At 35.4% G+C, this 21,799-nt stretch overlaps 1 protein-coding gene and 1 pseudogene across 2 annotated transcripts in view; both read right to left on the bottom strand.

The window, feature by feature from the left end:
- The window catches only part of RNF128 (ring finger protein 128, E3 ubiquitin protein ligase), a 98,401-nt gene that overhangs the window by 25,674 nt on the left and 50,928 nt on the right, over positions 1-21,799 (bottom strand). For both annotated transcript variants that reach the window (XM_011380979.1, XM_011380978.1), the window contains exon 2: positions 2,927-3,174. In XM_011380979.1, the coding sequence (XP_011379281.1) occupies positions 2,927-3,174 (248 nt within the window). The remainder of the gene's footprint in view (positions 1-2,926; positions 3,175-21,799) is intronic.
- Positions 13,248-13,366, bottom strand: LOC111732012 (annotated as a pseudogene).

Below are 21,799 nucleotides of genomic sequence, written 5' to 3' on the forward strand. Positions count from 1 at the left end.
ATTTTGCATACATGTGGAATCTAAAGAACAAAATCAACAATAACAACAACAAAAATGGAAACAAACTCATAGATACGGAGATTGTTTTGAGGGCCACTAGATGGGAGTGGGGACTGGGGGAGATGGTGAAAAAGGGAAAAGGGATTAAGAAGTACAAATGGATAGATACAAAATAGTCATGGAGTTATAAAGTGTAGCATAAGGCAAATAGTCAACAATGTTGTAAAAAATATGTAAGGGGGAAGAAGGGTACCAGATTTAGTGGGGTGACCACTTTGTGAGTTATACATATCTCTAATCACTATGCTGTACAATTGAAACTAATATACTATTGTATGCTAACTATAATTGAAAAAAAAAACCTCATTGAATTGTGCAATGGAAACATGAGCAACTAATTGTCTATTATAAGTCAATAAAGCTGAGGGGAAAAGAATAATAAGAGTATAAATATGATTCGGAATGGAACGAAATGATTTTTAAGTAAACGTGAATTAAAAAATCATGTTAATGACATTCTAGCACTTTCAAATATTTACAAGCAAAAGGGATTATCAGTCATATATTTAATCCTTTAGCCACCAAAGGATAAACAGATATAGCCTATTAAGTAGTGAAACAGGCCCTCTCAAAAGCCTTCTCTAAAATATGATGTTTTAATGGTATTCTTTACCATTTGTGGAATTTATAATCAATTTTTATAAAATGTATTATAAACTATGAAAATTACTTAAACAACCAATGAGACCAAAGTTAAATATCCAATGGAACTTGTGGAAGAGCAGGCAGTTCTTTATAAACTGTATTACTTGCTGACAGGATTTAATGCCACGTCAATATAGTGCTTAGAATACAGAAATGCATACTGCACCAAGAACATACAAAAACCAAACACTCTTGTCATTGTTAACTATAACCTTTGAATAGTTACTCATATGTGTTACCAATTGCTTTCCAACCTCAGCGATAAAAACAGCACAATATACCAATGTCAAATATTAACACAGTATGAAACTATCGAATGGCCTGGCACAGGAATTTGAAACATCCTTTTGACTACAGCTAGTAACAGGCTGAACCTGCCACCAATGTGATAAGCTGCTTCTTTGAGGACAGACGTCAATTAATTTTAAACACTGAGATAATCATAACTCATTACCATATGCTGGTGTCTAATCTTTATGAAGGTGTTTTATAAGATTTCAATTTCTCATCTGTTCCTAAATTCAATGAACTTTCTTGCTATATAGAAATCCTCACTGCTCCCCCACTCCCAAATAAATTGTGTTTATCTTTACTTACTGGAGAAAGAGAATATGAAGTGGCCAGAATTTCACTGCCTTTGGAAGAATTTCTTGGTACACATAAAATTGTATTCTATCTCCTAATGGATGATCAGCTGAAAGCATTAAATCCCTACTGAGCATTCTGGAGAAGTGGCATACCACTATGTTGCTATGGTGAAAATAGTTGAGATGGGGAGGAGGTAAGAAATAATGGTGGCTTGGACCAGGGTAGAAGCAATGGCATTGGTGAGAAGTAATCGGATTCTGGATATATAATGAAGGCAGAAACAACAGGATTTGCTTATGGAGGTTATATGGGAAGTGAGAGAAAAAGAAGAAAAAGAGTAACTCCAAGGTTTCTGGCCTGGAATCGAGAGAAGTTCTTTTGAAAATGGAAGCAATAATAGCATGTTTGAGGGTCCACAGTAACAGATGCCAAGGCAGAAGATATAGGATATAGACACAGATGCAGACAGATGGGTAGGTGTGGTAGGAGCTTGTGGAAGCACTCTTTTGATTACTTCAATTCTCGTGGAATAAGATCCAAAATACAATTTGAGAGTAAATTGGAGGAGTTAGAGATTTAAGGAGAAAAGAACATGTATGTGGACATGTAAGCAGGAGAGGAAATGGCTAAGAAAACATAGTATGATTATTGGGCAAAATTAAGGGCTCACTCTGAGTTTACAGTCATAAATTTAAAGTGAGATCAGTCTGTATATATGTCAATGTTTTTTACTGTTACTTCAGCTATGCAAAGTGCAGCTATAAAGTAGGTAGGACGTAGGATTTAACCAGGGTTGGATTTTGACAGTAAGTATAACAAAAAGTGAGAAGCACCAAGGAAACTGAGGATATATGCATGGGAGTGACCATGGAAGTTAAACTGGGTAAGGAGAGATGTGAGGATATCAGGGGGATTAGGGATAGTTTAAAAGTTGTAGGATCAATGCCACACAACTATAGGTACTTCCATGTTCAATGATGCTTTCATATTTTTACTCTATTATTTCTATACTTTGTACTTGTTTATAAATTAGTTGTTAAAATATGGTAGAAATTACGAATATGTGACTCTGTTTGGAGCCTAGCACTATATCATGCACAATTAGATCTTTAAACCTGCCTTCTCATGACATTCAGCCTAGTCTCTCTTTCCAGCCCTGGCCCCACACACAAATACATACATGCACAGGCACATGCATACATGTAAAATAACAGCAGTTACCTTTGGGTGGTGACTAGAGTTTTTTTTGTTTGTTATATGGGGTTTGGGGTGAAGGTTCTTCCCTTGTACTTCCTAATTTCTAAATTTTCTATATTGAGTATGAAATTCTTTTATAATTTAGAAAAAGTATTTAAAAGAACATATGTATTTATACCCACATATGACTAAATGCTTGCTGTGCTCCATAATAAAATTTTAGAAGACTTAATCAGGCAGGATTAAGGCCATAAACAATTTACAGAAAACAAAATATTTGAGAGGATAGAAGCCCACATACTTTTAAAACTACCAGGTTTCATCAAACATGCACGGATCATTGTATAGCAAGTAAAATATAGTAAAATGCCTGACATCGAAACTATAATTAATACAGTGAAATATTTTTAAATTGAAAGAAAGTACCATCACATACCTGCTTTCTGTTTTGAGCTCTTGCATTCCGTAATCTTCGAGCAGAATAAAAGATAAAATAGCCCACAGTTGCTGCCGTAATAATAAAAAAGGACACGGAAACGAGGAAAATTGAATAGTGATTGACCCAAGGGCCATGTTTTTTCCCTACTTCTATGACCATTGTTACTTGTATGCCTCTTTGAATTGATTGTAGAATTTTTGTGCCTTTCAGATTGCCAATCATGATTGCAACAATGTCTCCTGCACCTGTAAAAGAAAAGGAATTTAGTTTTCCTTTGGTAAAGCATTCTTAGTATAAAAATCTAAGTGCTAAAGTGAATTTAAATAATTCCCAATAAAACAAAGGAAGGAGATTCATTTATTTGATTAACATTTATTGGGTACCTAATATGCATATGCAAGTTATAGAGGATATAAACATGCTAAGACTTGGCTACTAATCTTAAGGAGCTCATAGTTTAGTAAGGAACCTGTGATATATAACAAATACCTTTGCTATCCTTAGGTTAACCACCTATAATTCAACAGATGAGTCTGAGGCACGGTTTGCCTCGTAAATGAAAGCTTTCTGAAAGACAATCTCCTCAAAGAATAGGGCATACATCCTAGAGAATCAGACATTTGTGAAAGACAGAAATATTTAACTATATATTTCCCAATTTATAAAGTAACAGACTATCTCAGGAGCTTACTACTAAAATGTATAAGGATTTACATATCAGAATTAGTAATTTGACACAAATGTTTATAAGCCCAAATGTACTATATAATATTATATATGTGTGTGTGTGTGTGTGTGTGTGTGTGTGTGTGTGTGTGTGTGTGTGTATTAAGTCCATACAAAACCTTAGAGTACCTTGGACAAATTTTATATTGCTTTTGAGGATATAGAAAAGTGGCACATGGATTAATATTTTATATATATCCTCAAAAGCAATATAAAATTTGTCCAAGGTACTCTAAGGTTTTGTATGGACTTAATCAGATTAGTACTGAATATAAAGTAAAATTGATAGAAATGTATGTTACTATTCAACATCGACTAAAATCAAGCCTGAAATTAGACTAAATTCATTGCTTAGTCTAAAAAACTAAGTCTTAGTCTTGTTGAACCTGAGAATGAAGGTACTTACTAAGAAGGGCTCCTGGCGCTGGTTGGACTCAAGTTTAAAAATAGAGCCTAGCAGTCATTGCTGAACAGAGGGCCTCATAAAAGACGTGCTTCAGGGAGAAGCCTGAACTCAAATGCCTACCACCTATTCTGAACTGCTTGCCTGTGCTGTGTTCCTGCCATCTGAGCCAACCCTTATAAAAGAGTTCCTTGGATCATATTTCAATCAATAGGACTGAGACTTTGCCTGTCCAATCGTAGCTGTGCAGTTATATCTGTTAGCATGTTCACTGACCAATCAGAGTGACTGCTTTTTGGACCAATCAAACTGAGGATTTAAAGTCCTCATTTGCATGAGAATGGGCCAATCAGGGACCAGGGATGGGGATTTCTTTCAATAGAAGTAAGCTCCTGTGTGGTTCATGGACTGCACTTTCCTTTTCCAGTGGAGAATGCATTTCCTTGGCTGGAACTGCACCACTCAAGCTGTCTTGCAGGAGCAGCAAGGAGCTGTCCTGTCTTGGAGGGTTGGAGTAGAGCAGAGCTGTCTCGTGGGCCAGAGTGGAGCTATTTTGCTGGAGAGGGGCTGAACTTCCTGCCCAAGGCTTCCTCACAGCCATGCTGTTCCACAATTGATCTGTAGCATTATTGAGCTGTTTCACAGCTGTGATTTTCTCCAGCTGAGCTGGATTACAACTGAGCTGTTAGAGATGTGCTGTATCACAGTTAAGCTGTTTGCACTCAATAAAGTCTCCCCTTTCGCTGCAACTCAAATTGGGGATTTCTGTTGGTGTTGAATTGGCATCAAGACCATCGGTTGACAGTCTAAAGGTCTAATCTCTGTAACACTTCCCTCTCTACCCCCATAACTAATCTTTGTCCTCCCTACCACCCAATTATATAAATCTTGTGAAAATAAAGGACAAATATTATCTTTCCCAGTGTTGCGAGAATGTCAGATGACTCATGCCATTTCAGTGATTATCAAGGTTTATATTCCTTCTAGTTTATATGATGTGAGACCAATAATCTTAAACAAGAGACTAGAGTTCTTTGAATGTTAAGAGATTACCAACCAGAGAAACCTCCCACTGTTATTAGGTTAAGGTACTATCTTGGTTAATGATCAAACTCCAATCTGGAATAAACAAAACCACACACACACACACACACACACACACACACACACACACACACACAAGCACACAATCCTAAAAGGCCCTTCAGACTAGAATTTAAATACAAAAGTACAATATTAAAATAATTCACATTTTCAATAATAAAATTAAGAGTACAAACCTTAAATGGGAATGTACATAGCAGAATTATTACCCAAGTAATCCCTTAAATTTACAGTCCCAAGTGGCCAAAGTCTTTAAAAGATCAAGATCCTCTCCTTATTGAAGAATATATTCAAAAAATATATTCATAAGTTATTATTACAGATCTTATTACAGTTCCAAAATACACTATTTTTTACATATGATAGCCATTCGGTTAAACCCTTTTATAATTTAACTGACTCATTTGCAATCACTCAGTTTGGTAGACATTGATGACTCACTCTCATTTATGTGGGGAAAAATCTCAAAAGCAATCTGGTGACTGACAGAAGGGAGGGGTTGGAGGGCTGGGAGAATGGGGTGAAGGGTTAAAGAAGTACAAATTAGCAGTTGATAGATGATCATTGGAATGGGGAGCACGGCACAGGGAATACAGTTAGCATTAATGTAATGGTGAGGTGGAGAGCCAGAGGAGAGAAAGAGCAATTAGGGAGATCATTTTATAAACTATATAAATGTCTAATCGATGTACTGTTTACTTGAAACTATAATAAAATTTTAAAAAATTATTACTATTTCCTCAAAACATTCTTACAGTTGATCTTTAAAAACAATATTAATGTACTAATACATAGACTCTTGTACAAATAGTCAACCTTTCCACTTTTCTATCCAAAGTTTCACTATACCAACTATCTCCTTTGAAAAGTACCAGGCTTAAGAAACCAAATATGGGTTGCACAGATCAGTTGATTAAAACATAGTGTTAATAAGGTCAAGGCTATCATTCAAGTAACCTTCGTGTGGATCAGCTATACAGAAGACAGTATTTCTAATCTCATTCATTCAGGTTTGTTTTATCTAGACACATGCCAGGCCTTGGAATTACAAAAAGAAATAAAATATAGTCCCTTCTCTCTAGACACTTGCAAATGTCAGCCATTCACCACTAGGAAGAATAGGAACTAAGCCAGTGAAACGAATTGTGCGTATACATTATCATAGCTAGTAGTAGAAAAAAATAATTTCCAAATCACATTCTGAACTGATACTGGGTTAGTAAGATATCCTCCTATAAACACTATCCAATAATTTGGAAAATAACAAATTGTACTTGTTTTGATATTTACGAATTTGGTAGTGCTCTTTATTTAAAAATTGGTAACCAGAAATAGACTAGAGTTTGAGCCAGGGAAGAAGTATAATGTAGCAAAAATAACACTGAAGTGGGAATCAGAACAATGGGTTGTACTAAATTTCTTAAGTCAAGTATGGCCAAGAAATATGACTATATTTCTTTTTCTATCCTTATGGAATTTCCAAATAAACTATTATTCCATTCTGCTTTTCCAAAAACATAGCACCCGTTCCTCCCCAATAAAGAAAAAGAAACTCTGCTAAAAGTGTTTGATGAGGAAAATTGACAATTGGACAACACAGCTCTATGGCCTAAATCCAGATCAGAGAACAGCTGTCATTTCAGGATTTGAAACTCTCTAAATCTGCACTTTTATTTCGAAGGTGGTTTTAAGCCCATTTACACTCTTTCCCTTCTGGATTGTTAGGCAAAATCATTAAGACAAACTATATAACATATTAGATAATGCCTGACTTTCTGACTTGTTGAGATAAATCATGACTATCTGACTTGTAGAGATAAGTCAAGGATGTATTCATAAATTTTAATGCATTGTATCTTATAAATACATTTTCAGAGTTGAATAGCAGAAAAAGTTGTCATTTAAAAAATTCTAGTATACTAATACTTCATATTTCACAATTTTTTGAGGGAGTATTTCAATGAATTTAAATATTTTAATTTTTTTAAAATTTAAAAAATCATTATTTTAATTGAAGAAATGATTTAATTCCCCCCCCCCATCTTCCTCGCCCCACCCACTCCCCTCTACCCTCTGGTAACCTAAACTAATCTATTGTCAATGTTCCTGAGTCTCTATCCTGTTCACTTGTTCCTTTTAGGTTTATATCCCACATATCATGTGATTTTCAACTTTTTCTGTCTGGATTATATCGCTTAGCATGATTTCTTCAAGGTCCTTCCATGTTGTTGCAAATAGCAGTATTTCATTTCTTCTTATGGCTGAATAATATTCTATTGTATAAATGTACCACAGCTTCTTTAGACAATCATCTATCGTATGACACTTTGGTTGCTTCCATGTCCTGACATCGTGAATAACGCTGCTATGAATATCAGTGTGCAAATATTTTTTTGGATATGGGTTTTCAAGTTTTGGGGGTAAATACCCAGTGGAGGGATTGCTGGATCATATGATACATCACTTCTTAGTTTTTTGAGGACCCTCCATACTGTTTTCCATAGTGGCTGTACCAATTTGCAATCTCACCGGCAGTGTATGAGGGTTCCTATTTCCCCATATCTTCTCCAGAATCTGTTATTACTTGTCTCGTGATTATAGCTATTCTAACAGGGGTAAGATGGTATCTCATTGTGGTTTTGATTTGCATTTCCCTAATAGCTAGCGATGTTAAGCATCTTTTCACATATTTGTTGGCCATTTGTATATCCTCTAGGGAGCAGTGTCTGTTCAGGTTCTCTGCCCACTTTTTGATTGGATAATTTGTTTTTTTATTGTTGAGTTGTAGGAGTTCTTTGTATGTTTTGGAATTTAGGCCCTTATCAGAGGTGTTGCTTGCAAATATCTTTTCTCATTCAGATGGTTGTCTCTTTACCTTGTGGATGGTGTCTTCTGTTGTACAGAAAATTTTTAGTTTGATGTAGTCCTGTTCATTTATTTTATCTTTTACTTCCCTTGCCTTTGAGGTCAAGTTCATAAAATCTTCTTTAAGTCCAAGGTCCTTGAGTTTAGTTCCTATGTTTTCTTCTATGCACTGTATTGTTTCAGGTCTTATATTCAGGTCCTTAATCCATTTTGAGTTAATTTTGGTGTGTGGTGATAGACACAATCTAGTTTCATTCTTTTGCAGCTAGCTGTCCAGCTTTCCCAGCACAATTTATTGAAGAGGCTTTCCTTTCTCCACTGTATATTTTTGGCTTTTTTGATCAAAAATTATTTGCCCATATAAATATGGATTTACTTCTGGGCTCTCAATTCTGTTTCTGTTTTGCTGCCAATACCATGCCGTTTTGATTACTGTTGCTTAGCAGTATAATTTGAAGTTGGGCAGAGTGATGCCTCCGGCCTCATTCTTTTTTTTCAGGATGGCTTTGGCAATTCACGGTCTTTTGTGCTTTCATACAAATCTGATGATTTTTTTTGTTCTATTTTTTTTTTAATTGCCGATGGGATTGCCTTAAATCGGTATAATGCTTTAGGTAATATGGTCATTTTAACTATGTTGATTCTTCCAATCTAAGAACAAGAATATCTTTCCATTTCTTTGTAACTTCTTCGATTTCTTTTAATAGGATCTTGTAGTTTTCATTACATAGGTCCTTCAAATGTTTCGCTAAATTCATTCCTAGGTATTTTATACTTTTTGTTGCAATTGCAAAAGGAATTATTTTATCCACTTATTTTTTTGACACTTCATTATTAGAGTATAGGAACGCTATCGATTTTTGAATGTTGATTTTGTATCTAGAGACTTTACTGTATTTGCTTATTGTTTCTAGTAGAGTTCTTGTGGAGTCTTCAGGGTTTTCTATATAGAGAATCATGTCATCCGCAAATAGTGACAGTTTGACTCTTTTGTTTCCTATTTGGATGCCTTTTATATCTTTCTTTTGCCTGATTGCACTCGCTAGGACCTTCAATGTTATATAGAATAACAGTGGCGATAGTGGATAACATTGCTTTGTTCCTAATCTTAGAGAGGTTTTTAGTTTTTCACCATTAAGTATAATGTTGGCCGAGGGCTTGTCATATATGGCCTTTATTATATTAAAGTATTTTCCTTCTATACTGACTTTTTTTAAGTGTTTTGATCATAAATGGATACTGTATCTTGTCGAAGGCTTTTTCTGCATCAATTGATATGATCATATGATTCTTCTTTTTTAATTGTTTTATGTGGTGTATCACATTAATCAATTTGTGTATGTTGAACCGTCCCTGTGCCTCTGGGATGAAGCCCACCTGAATGTGGTGTATAATCTTTTTAATATGTTGTTGTATTCAGTTCACTACTATCTTATTTAGGATTTTTGCATCTGTGCTCATGAGAAATATTGGTCTGTAGTTTTCTTGTGTTATCTTTACCAAGTTTTGGTATCAGGGTGATACTGGCCTCATAAAATGAGTTGAGAATTATTGCTTCCTCTTTGATTTTTTGGAAGCGTTTGAGGAGGATAGGTTTTAAATCTTCTTTGAACGTTTGGTGGAATTCACTGGTGAAGCCATTTGGTCCTGGACTTTTATTTTTTGGAAGGTTTTTGATGATTGTTTCAATTTCCATACTGCTCAGTCTATTTAGATTTTGTAGTTCTTCTTGATTCAGTCTAGGAAGGTTGTATTTTTCTAAGTACTGCTCCATTTCTTCTAGGTTATTAAATTTGGTGTTATATACTTTTTCATAGTATTCTTGTATGATCTTTTGTATTTCTGTGGTGTCTGTCATAATTTCCTCTCTTTCATCTCTGATTTTGTTTGTGTTTTTTCTCTTTTTTCTTGAGTGAGTCTAGCCAGGGGTTTGTCCATTTATTAAACCTTTTAAAGGACTAGCTCTTTGTTGCATTTATGTATTTTTTTTTTCAATTTCATTTATTCCTGCTCTAATTTTGATTGTTTCTTTCCTTCTGCTGACTTTAGCTTTCATTTGTTCTTCCTTTTCTAGTTTTTTTAAGATGAAGCATTAGGTTGTTTATTTGGGCTCGTTCTTGTTTTTGGAGATAGGCCTGTAATATGAACTTTCTTCTTATGACCGCATTTGCTGTGTCCCTAAAGTTTTGATATGTGGTACTATATTTATCATTTGTTTCTATGTATCTCTTGATCTCTCTTTTTATCTCTTCTTTGATCCATTTATTCTTCAGTAGCATGTTGTTTAATCTCCATGTATTTGTGGTTCTTCCTGATTTCTTTGTACAGTGGATCTCTAGTTTCAAAGCATTATAATCAGAGAAAATGGTTGGTATGATTTCAACCCTTTTATATTTGTTGAGGCTATCTATGTGTCCCAGTATGTGGTCAATTCTTGAGAATATTCCATGTGCACTAGAGAAGAATGTATAAACAGCTTTTTTGGGGATGGAAAGCTCTGTAAAGGTCAATCATGTCCAACTAGTCTAATGTGTCATTTAAGGATGTTTTTCCCTTATTGATTGTCTGTTTGGAAAATGAGTCCATATCTGATAGTGGGGTATTTAAGTCTCCTACTATGATAGATAGTGTTTCGGTCTGTTCCTCCCTTTAGTTTTGTTAGTAATTGCTTTACATATTTTAGGGCTCCTTGATTGGGAGCATAGATGTTAATAAGTGGTATGTCTTCGTGGTGGATGATTCTCTTTATCATTATGAAGTGTCTCTCAGTCTCTTTCTTTAAATTTTTTTATTTTGAAGTCTATTTCATCCGATATTAGTTCTGCTATTCCTGCTTTTCTCTAAATGTCATTTGCTTGAAATATCGTTTTCCACCCTTTCACTTTGAGCCTATATTTGTATTTGAATCTGAGATATGTCTCCTAGAGGCAACATGTGGCTGGGTTTTGTTTTTTGATCCATTCTGCGTCTCTGTGTCTTTTTATTGGTGAGTTCAGTCCATTTACATTTAGGGTGATTCTTGAAATATGAGATCTTCTTAATAGCCATTTTACCTTTTGCTCTCTGGCAGCTCAGTGTTTCTATTGCTTCCTTGTCCTTGTGGGTTTTTTTGTTTTTTTTTTTGTTTGTTTGTTTTTTATTTTGGTTGGCTTTTGTGGGTTTTCCCTCTGGTCCTTCTTGTTTTATGTTATATACTTTGGTTCTGAATCTTTTTATCCATTATGAATATGTAAAGATTAGTTATATATATACAATCATCCCTTTTCTTCTGCGTGTGCCTTATCTCCATTCCCCTTTGCGAATTTGGATCTTTGAATTCTCCACGTTTCAGTCATTGTTATATTAATTTGTCCCTATGTATGCTGAATGTCCATTACTATCTTGCTATAGCAAATCTCTTATTATTTAAGCTTATAATGCCCTTTTCTTAGTGATGGTTGCACTCCTCTGCTTCTATCAGCCTTCTAGTAACCTTACTCCTAATTATGTATTTTTTTTGTCATTTCGTTTTAGGTGAGCTGACCCCTTTCAGTATTTCCTGTAGTGCAGGCCTCGTAGTGGAGAATTCCCTCAATTTTTGTGTGTCTGGAAAGGTCGTAAATTCTCCTTCATATCTAAAGGAAAACTTAGCTGGATACATTATTCTTGGCTGGTAGTTCCTTTCATTTAATAGTTTGAATATTTGATTCCACTCCTTTCTGGCTTGTAATGTTTGTACTCAGAAGTCCAACGATAATCTAATTGGTTTTCCTTTATTAGTTACCATCTTCTTTTCCCTGGCTACCCTGAGAATTCTATCTTTGTTGTTGATTTTTGATAATTTTAATACGACATGTCTTGGTGAAGGCCTTTTTGGGTTGAGATAATTGGGTGTTCTGTTGACTTCTTGAATTCCAAGTTCCAGCTCATTCCTGCGATTTGGGAAATTCTTGTCCACTATTTGTCTTAAAATACTTTCTAATCCCTGTTCCTTTTTCCTCCCCTTTGAGAATGTGCATTATTCTTATGTTTCCTCTCCTGATGGTATCAGCTAGTTCTTGTATTTCTCTTTCATTAGTTTTCATTCTTGGTTTTCTCTCTTCTTCCTTCTGATTTATTTCTAGATTTCTGTCTTTGATATCACTGATCTTTTCCTCCATTTGGTCAACTCTATTTCCCAAGCTTGCTTTTTCATTTTTTCAATTCTTGCAGTGTGATTTTTATCTCCAGACCTATATTGTTCTCTTTAAGGGTTCCAATCTCCTTGCTGAAGAACTCATTCTGCTCATCTAGTTGTTTTTTCGATTCTTGAAATTGTTGATATAATTCATTTCGGAGCTCATTGATTTTTTCAGAAGTATCATTCTGAATTCTCTGTCATTTAAGTCACATATTTCTATGTCTGTAAGCTTCTTTTCTGGAGATTTTTTTTTCTTTCTTTCTGAGATGCCTTGTCACCTTGGTTGTTCATGGTGTTTAATGGACTATTTCTCTACTCAGGCATTAATGGAAGTGTACTCTGATTTCTTTTCCAGAAAGAAGATTTATTATATAACGGTCCTTAGCCTGTTGCAAAGAAGGTGTTTTCCTTTTAGTTTCCAGTAGGTGATGTCTAAGCCTCTTGGATCTTGCTTTATATAAAGTCTTAATAATGTCTTTTTTTCCTTCTACATGTCTAATCATGCTCACTACCCTCAGTCTCAGTTCCTGTCAGTCAGTGTTACAGATAGTTTCAGTAGCGTTTGCTCAGATTCCCCTGTGGCTCCTCGGTATTCTGTCTCGGAGGGTATGGAGGGAGGGGCCCTCTTGGTTGGGGTTTGGAGGCTGTGGCTCGGCCTCACTTTTGCAACCGTTGCTGGTAAAAATCAACTGTTGTTTCTCTGCTGTCTTGCTTTTCTGCTTTCCACCCTGATGACTGGGCCCTGTTGTCAGCTGCACAAAGCTCACAGCACTCCCAGGCAGGGCTATTCAGGAAACTCACTGCGGCCTCTTCCCTCCCCCTCCTTTTACAGGGAGCTCCAGCTGCTGTGAGAGGCAGCTTCTTTGTTTCTCCCAGTCCACCACCCGACACCAGGGGTTCTGACCTGTAGTAGCTCTTATGCACAGATCCCACGCTCAGATGTGCTGGTATGCAGTTTGAGTGTTATTTGTTGTTAGATGCTCAGCTTATTGTTGTTTCAAGGGGAGAGATCTGGGGACAGATCTCTGCCACTCTGCCATGTTTGTCTTTATTTTTTTTTAAGCCTACATCACCTGGTCTTCCTAGGTGGTCTCCCATCCAAGTACTAACCGGGCCTGACCCTGCTTAGCTTCCAAGATCAGACGAGATCGTGTGTGTTCAGGGTGGCATGGCCGTACTCATATTTGACAATTTAATGGTCAAGAATAGCTAATCTGGACTCTAGTTGCTTAAATAAAAGTTCCTGCGTCCAGTATAACTTAAACCACACTCATCTGGATACCAGCAGTCACTCAATTCTACAAGGATTCCTTGAACCTATTTAAAAATCATTAATTACACAACATGGCTCAAGGTTTTCACAATTTCATGCTGCTATCTCAAGTATTTTGGGAGAAGGAACAGATTAGGAATAGGTAACAATTAAGTAGCAGAAGAAATACAAACTCCAATTTCAAGTGTTCAGCAATGAATAGAGGTTTTGGCATGTGTCTGTCTTGGGAACAAAGGCAATAAAATAGGTTATAACAACTCTTACTATTGTTACTGAATATCATTCAATTAAAAAGTTAATATAAATAAAGAGCGTCTTGGCCCTACTGGCAAAAAATGCTTTTTAGTTATTATTCAGAATATATAGGAATTTGATATAGGATGCTGTTGATGGTCAACCCATGTTTTTAAAAAAGCTAATATGATTTTGGTCTAATCTTATTTATTTGTGAACATAGACATTCATTGAACAAATATTTATCAAGTGCAAACCATGTAATATGTTCTGTGCTTCTGGACTTCCCCCTTCCATATTTAAATATTAACATGTCAAATGCAAATTCTAAAACATTTTATAATATATTAAATATTCTAAGCATAATGACGGCATACTTATAGCACATTGACATTCCAACGCAAAATACGAGGTGAGGAAAGCTATTCAGTAACTTTTAACCAGTATTCCATTTTTAATATTAGAAAAGAGTATTCGCAATGAATGACTTACAAGTAGCAAGGGTAATTGAAGGCCAAAGTAGCTCTTTTAAAACTAAGCTCACATTCAATACTACTCAACATCCTGATAAATCATTGGAGTCAGCACTTCTGAATTCACTCATATGTAGAATGAATAAGATCTAAGTGTGAAGAATTTCAACATATTTCTTTAATAAACATTTCCTCCATTAGAAAATCTGGAACCAATTCAAGTGGACTTCTGAATATTCATTTTGTCCACAGTTGCTTTCAAAGGCTCAGTTTTCTACTCTATAGCCCACACTCTTTGGGCAACTGGGGAAGGTCAATGTATTTCAGAGAGGGATATCAATGCTCATCAGCAATGCAGTCCTAAGTGGCATTTAACCAGCAAAATAAATTACCTAAACTTTTAAGCCAGATTAGCCTCTCTTTCTTCAAATTCCTGTTTTCTGACAATTTTTTGCACCCTTTTGATTATTCTCAGCCACAGATGAACCAAATTTGTTTCTTAAATTGACTACTTCACAGCAGCTTCCTTGAAAAAAAAAAAGTTAAATTATACCTGAACAAATAAATATACAAATGATTTCTAAAAAGTATTGGAAATATATGTCTGTCGTTCACTGGGAACCAGACAAATCAGTACTACACATCCGGTTTATATGTCATTTTGCTCTTAACTAGCCTTTAAAGTCTAGTCTGTTCAGGATAGGAAATAGGAATTGATATGGGTTAGCTGTTGACTAGAGCAATGGTTCTTAACATTCTCTATGGCAACGAATCATCTCTTTGGAGGAGGGTTGGTGGCAGTGAAGATGACAAAAATCACCTTTTCTTATTATAATTCTTTTTAAGCTGACAAATGAAACAGAGGCATACAGTCATGTGTAGCACAGAAGTTGCCTTTCTTTCTTCCCTGCATCCCCAAATACTTCTGCTGTAGGTTTTGAAGGCAATCCAGCTGTCCCTCATATAACTGGAGGATTGGTTCTAGGATCCCTCATGGATACCAAAATCTGCAAATTCTTGTGCGTTGGTGATATAGTGGTGAACATAGCTGCCTTCCAAAATCTGCAGATACTCCAGTCTCTTATATAAAATGGTATAGTATTTGCAATATAACCTATACTCAGCATCCCATATACTTTAAATCATCTCTAGATTATTCATAATACCTCATACAATATAAATGCTATGTAAATAGTTGTTATACTGTATTGTTTAGAAAATAATTATAAGAAAGAAAGTCTGTACATGTTCAGTACAGATACAACCATCGTAGGGCTAACTATATAGTACACATCAGCAATGACATAACATTTTTTCTTGAATATTTTCGATACGTGGTTGGTTAAATCCATGAATAAGGAACTCACAGATATGGAAGGTCAACTGTAATACATTAGGGAATAGGTCACAGATCTGATATGGCACTAAAAAATCTATGGTAGATGGAGTCCTCAGGAAACAGCATATTAAAGACTCTAGGGAATTAGAAGCAACACTATTCAAAAGGTTACATACCGATGCATAATTTCTGGATGCTATGTCAAACTCACAGGTAAACAATTCTTAGAATTATTGTTAAAAACTCCTTAGTCCTGCCTGGACTACTCTAACTTCCAGTAGTGATATGTTTAACATATTGTTAAAAACCCAAGGGCTAGATCAGCATTTCTCCAAGTTTTTGGTCTCAGGATTCTTTATACTCTTTAAGGTGACTGAGTATGCCAAAAAAAATTTTGTTTATGTAGATTATTTCTATTCATATTTACAATATTAGAAATTAAGATCGAGGAATTTTTAAACTATTTATTTATTCATTTAAAATAAGCCATAAATACATAATAATGTAATTAACATATTTTAATTAAAAATAACTATTTTCTTGAAAAATGTAATAAGAGTGGCACTGTCAATTGTATAAACCTCTTTAATGTCAGACTTCATAGATGACAGCTGGATCTTCATATCTGCTTCTGCATTAGATTGATTGTGACCTCTTCTGATTGAAATGTATGAAGGAAATCTTTACTTACACAGATAAGTAGTTAGAAAAATGAGGAGTGTTTTAATAGAATTTTCAAATAATTGTAGATATTCTTTTACACTACACCACAAGTAGACAAGTTGTAGTTTCTTAAACATTAGTCACAAGGTAGAATTTGAAACCATACCAATGAACTCTGTGCTTCATTAAATGAAAATCCATTGATCTATCTTGTATATTGAATGTATTATTTATGCATGGTTTAATAATAATGCATTGGTCATTTGGAAAGTACTGGTTCACTAATTTATGCAGATCTCACAAATGGTGACTCATTTTAAAATACAAAAATAAAAAAATTGATATTGTATCATCAATCTCATCAGAAAAGTCTAAGTATTAGTGTATTAGACAGTTGTCAAGCTCACATGGTGGATAAGTTTTCTGAAGTTCTAATTTTTGCTTGAACACTTAAATTTTATCATTAGCAACAAATTTGTTTTTCCTTGAACTGGCAGGGTCACTTAGTTCATTTCTGAGAAAAGGTCTTCCAAATACTCAAGTCTGAATGACCACTGTTCGTCAGTTCTTTCAAATTAAAAGGAGTTGTTTGAAGAAAGTGGTTGATTCAGCTCACAATTCAGTCATACTAGTCCTTTTCCTTCAGCCAACCATCATACTTTGGTCTGCTACAGAACTGTTATGCCTACTTTCCATTTCATCATACAGAATATACAAAAAAAATTGTATATGACAGGGTAGGATGAATAATAGGTTTATAAAATTAATTATTCTTACCGATTAATCAAGGACATTCTTAAATAAAACTGACATTTTCTTTTTACTGTAAATGCATGGAGGTACAGTTTGGTACCTCTGTCTTAATTTGTGCTCAGGAGCTAGCAGTTTTTTTCTGACCACTGCTTTTACACCCTCTGTGTGAATGTCAACACTGTGAATATGGCAAATAATGTCTACGTATTATGAAAATAGTTTTGACCTCATGGACCCCTGAAAGAGTCTTAGGGGCCACTGGTCCCAGATCATATTTTGAAAATTGTTGGGCTAGATCAGTGATCTCCAAACTTTAATATGCAGGAGAATAACCTGGGAAACTTGTTAAAACACTGAACTCCTGGGTCCCTATTCCCTGATTCAGTATGTCTGGGGTCTGTCCGGGGAATCTGCAGTTTAACAAGTTCCCTAGATTCTTTGGATTATGTTATCCATGGCCCATACTTTTAGAAATATTAGGCTGGAGTTTGATTATAGTTTTAATGTAGGAAAAAGGCAAGAGAATTAAAATGTAAATAAAGCCACAATCAGAGACTGCAATATGCTGATCAGCTCTGCAGCCAGGCCAAGAGGACACCTTCAGAACAAAGGAATATTTCTGCTGGGATTGCTAAAAATTCATTCTCCACATCTGTGAAGGGGAAACAGAAGCCAAGAGAGTCATTCCCTATGGAAACCTGTGGATTAAAGGCTGGGAACTGCCAGCAGGCCTTTCGCTCCACATATTCTTACCTTTTCACACTACATACTCTTCCCCTTCCCCTTCCTCACTGTATGTCTATATCAAAGGAAATAGGTTAATGAAGTCTTTTAAACTACAACTCACAGGGACTAAAGAATGACATATAAGCTGAATTCCCTAAACACTCAGGGTCCCTCTCAGTGCCTTTATTCTGTCCCCCTACTCACTGTCTTTCCATGGCTCTCTTGGTCCCTCTCACTGTCCCTTCCACTCTCTGCCTCTGAGAGGAGACCACAGTCTGTCTGTGGAGTGTTACTCCTTTTCTAATAAACTTTCCTTTTGACTCTAACTTTGGCGTGTGTTGAATTCTTTCTCCACTCTCCACCAAAGGACCCTCTTCTTGCGATGCAGGGCTTAGTCTCCTCCCAGCACTCGGAGAAATTTATCCTGTTCTGCATCAGTTTGACCGATGTTATGGTCAAAGAGCTCTAACATAGTGGTCCAATCACTCTGGCCAGATCAATGCTAATCCTTTACCCTGCATAGAAAATCTCTGCCAATAGAATTATTTTGTTTCTATCAGTAAGGACTTCACATAGAGAAGTTTGAAAAATGGCCACATCAGAAACAGGCCCATTCCTTTCCTGTTATAATACATCTCCACTGTCACCACTGTCTCTCATCTAAATCACTATAACTACCTAACTGCTTTCCAAGTCACCAATCTTAGCCCTCCAATTCATTCTCCTCACAGCTATGAGATAAATTTTTCTAAAAAGAAAATATTCCTTTGCTAAAAGCCCTTAAAGAGCTCTATTTCACTTATAGAATAAAGTTCAACCACCTTTTATAAGGTCCAGGCCCATCTGAGTTAGACATTCAGCTTTTACACTGTCTAGTGCAGACTTCCCTTGAGGTTATCTGATTTACTTGAGTTTCACTAAACTATAACTCCTTCAGGTTAGGGACTGAATCTTTCATCACTGTATCTACAACATCTAGTGGAATGCCTGGCACATAACACGTCAAATAAATGTTTGATGAATGAAATTTTAAGTATGCCATATTTAGTGATAATTTGAATCTTGATTCAATCTGAAAACAAATTCATCCTCAGAGATGATCGTGGTGAACAAAGTCTAAAGTGCACTTCCTCCCTACATTCAAAGAGGGCATATCTTGACAGGACATGTCTGCCTACAGCAAGGACATATCATATATACACTGATAAAAAAAGTTAAACGTGAATCCTACTCTATAGACCTTGAGTTTAGTGTGACGCATACTGCCACAGTGCTGATCCCATTTAAATTACCATACTGTCAGAGAAGCACTAAGGGTGGCAATAATCCCTCTTCAAGTTTCACACATTCAGGAACTAGGACAGATGGCATTTTAGCCCTAAGCTCAAGTTAAGACCCACTCATTTTGGTTCGATAGGAGACTGGTAGTTTAGGCACTTAGGAGGAAGTTCAGAGGACATAAAAGAGAAGTCTTAAAGCAGTTAGAAAAGGCTAAGAGTCTATACAACCTTAAATTTCTGCTGATACTGAGGAAAAGAAAATAATAAGATATGCTATTCAAGGTCATATAGAAATTGTAGTATGTATGTTACTTAATTAATCAAGTATCCTGTAATTGTATTAAATTGTTATGCTAAAGTGTTCTATTATAGTTTTTATTTGGGGATAGTAAGGTTTGTACAAACCAAATTCAACATTTGTTGTTGCTATTTATTAATATTTTCTGGCGGAATGCTAATCAGTTAACTCCATAGCATCAATGCAGTCAATCCTTTAGGATAATAAATTGAATGATATCCATAGCTGTTCAGAATCTGAAAAGAATATTTGATGGTGCAAGGTGAAGCAACCACTGACTAATGATATATACGCAGCAGCTTAAAAACAGAAAGATATTTGTTGGGTAGTATAACAGGATAAAACAAGAGATTTAGGGGTTTCAGGGAAAAAACATATAAATGAACATTAGAAATGGTATAAAAACAAAAAATTAAAATTAATAAGAGACATTATGGTGCTCCTTTGTCCTTGTATAAATTGGTTCTGTTTTTCTGCAATGTGAGACCTTGGGGAGAATTCCACCGAATAAATTGTTGCTATATCCAGAGGAAAAATATGAGCACAAAACCAAGCCATGGCCTAGACTTACAATGAAATTGGGACATGGCCTCCACCACTTGCCGCTTTACCCTCCACCTTTCAGACCAGGTAAAACTAGTACAAGAATGTATGGAAGGGACAGATATATACTCTGTATTTTAAATATTGCCAGACTCTAGAGAGGCCCATTTTTGTGTAGATCTAAAAGCCCGACCTAAACTGATGTTTGAGTACCAGAGTAAAATATTATTAGCCAAAAAATTCAATAGAGGCTGAAAATATGAGCTCCATGGAAGAAAAGGACCACATCATTGTTTATCTTTAGATACTCCATGCTCACTCTTCTCCTACTACTGCAACATCTAGCACAGTGCTGGTCATAAAGGGGTGTTCAAACTTTTGTTGAAATTGGAACCTCTTTTTGTGGACATTCTCTTCAGGTATAGTTTCTAATAGGGAAAGTAGGCTGAAAATTCCATTAATCATTAAAATTAGAAAGAACATTATATTGAGAGATAGGATATTCATTTTGACCTGGCTATAAGAACCTTAGGGCGCAAAAGTTACAAAAGTCCAATTAGTATTCTATTAGGTATCCATATCAGAGAAAAAGACAGTTTGGTATGCCTCTGCAGAAATTTTAATCTCATTTCTTATAGAAAATTCATAAATTAGAATATTCTATTAACTGAAAATATTAAATTTCACCCTGTGTGAAGTATTGATTGCTAAAGCTAACCTCTGTACTAAGGCCCATATACTGATTATAAAAACAAACACAAACCTGTCTCATTTGTGTTTTTATCCTTTCACAAATAAGTTGTTTCTGAAAGCCAATAAAAATAAAACCTAGCCTGTAGCACTACACTTTGAAGTCACATTAACCTGATATAAAAAGGTATCATATTTGTACAAAGAAATATAACTAAAATGGTTGTCATCATAGTTGAAAACATTCTTATCAGAGTAAGATAACTGGTTTAATCACTCCTTGACATTGATCAAACTTTGATACAGATAAGTATGAGGCCAGTGTAATAAAATGAGAGAGAGAGAGAAGTTATTAAGTGCATGGCAATTGGTGCTTTCCAAATTAGATTTCGGTTGTTAAGTATTTTGAGAGAAAAGGGGTTCTAAGGATAAATAAGTTTAGAAAATAATGCATTGAACAAAGTTAAATTGTATTTCTTTAACATATCAGAGGCTCTGAGAAGTCTTACAGTAACCTGCATTGCCAATCTCCAAGACAGGGCTATAGATGAGGGTGAGGAGGTGGTTAAGCTATATCCTTTAATGAACCAGGCTGTGTACTAAGTGCTTTTTATATTATTTAATTTATCCCTCACAATAACTCTATGAGGTAGGCACAATTATCATGTCCTATTCTACAGATTTAAAAAAAAAAAACTAATTTATAAAGAGGTTAATTTGGCTAAGGTCACATGATAGGTTGGGATTCAAGTTAAAACCATCTGATTTCTAAGTCCCCTCTCTTTACCACTGTGCCACCAAAAGGTCCATAAGTCATTTCTATTGTTAGAGCTGAACATTTTGATTTTAAGGTTTTGCTGCTGCTTAAAACAAAAAATACAGCATAGAAAGAGGACAAGATAGTTTCAGTTTCTTATTATGTGATTTCTCCCTGAATTTCTCAGAAACTGTCCAGTAATTTGGATGTCTCCGTTTTTTTTCTGCTTCTGCATATAAAACAATTACGTATTTCAAAATGTAGTAGCGAACAGCTATAGTAACGAAAGAAGAAATATTATGTTTAGCAATAAAATTGTTAGCAAATCATTCAAGAGAACTAACATTTACTTAATGCCCACTGTGTGTCAAACACTATTTATAACATTGTAGAAAATGAGCCTTATTATCCCCTCTTTTATGAACAATATAAATGAAGTTCAGGTTAACCACTTGCCCGCGACCACTTGTTCAAGCAGTCTGACTCAAGATCACCCATCCTTCCATCGTAATACGCTGTCTCTCAATTTCAAATGGAACACATTCATCTTTGGTACAATAGATTGAAATAAAAATACTGCATTC

Source organism: Pteropus vampyrus, unplaced genomic scaffold, assembly GCF_000151845.1.
Source record: "Pteropus vampyrus isolate Shadow unplaced genomic scaffold, Pvam_2.0 Scaffold419, whole genome shotgun sequence".
Lineage (NCBI taxonomy): Eukaryota > Metazoa > Chordata > Mammalia > Chiroptera > Pteropodidae > Pteropus > Pteropus vampyrus.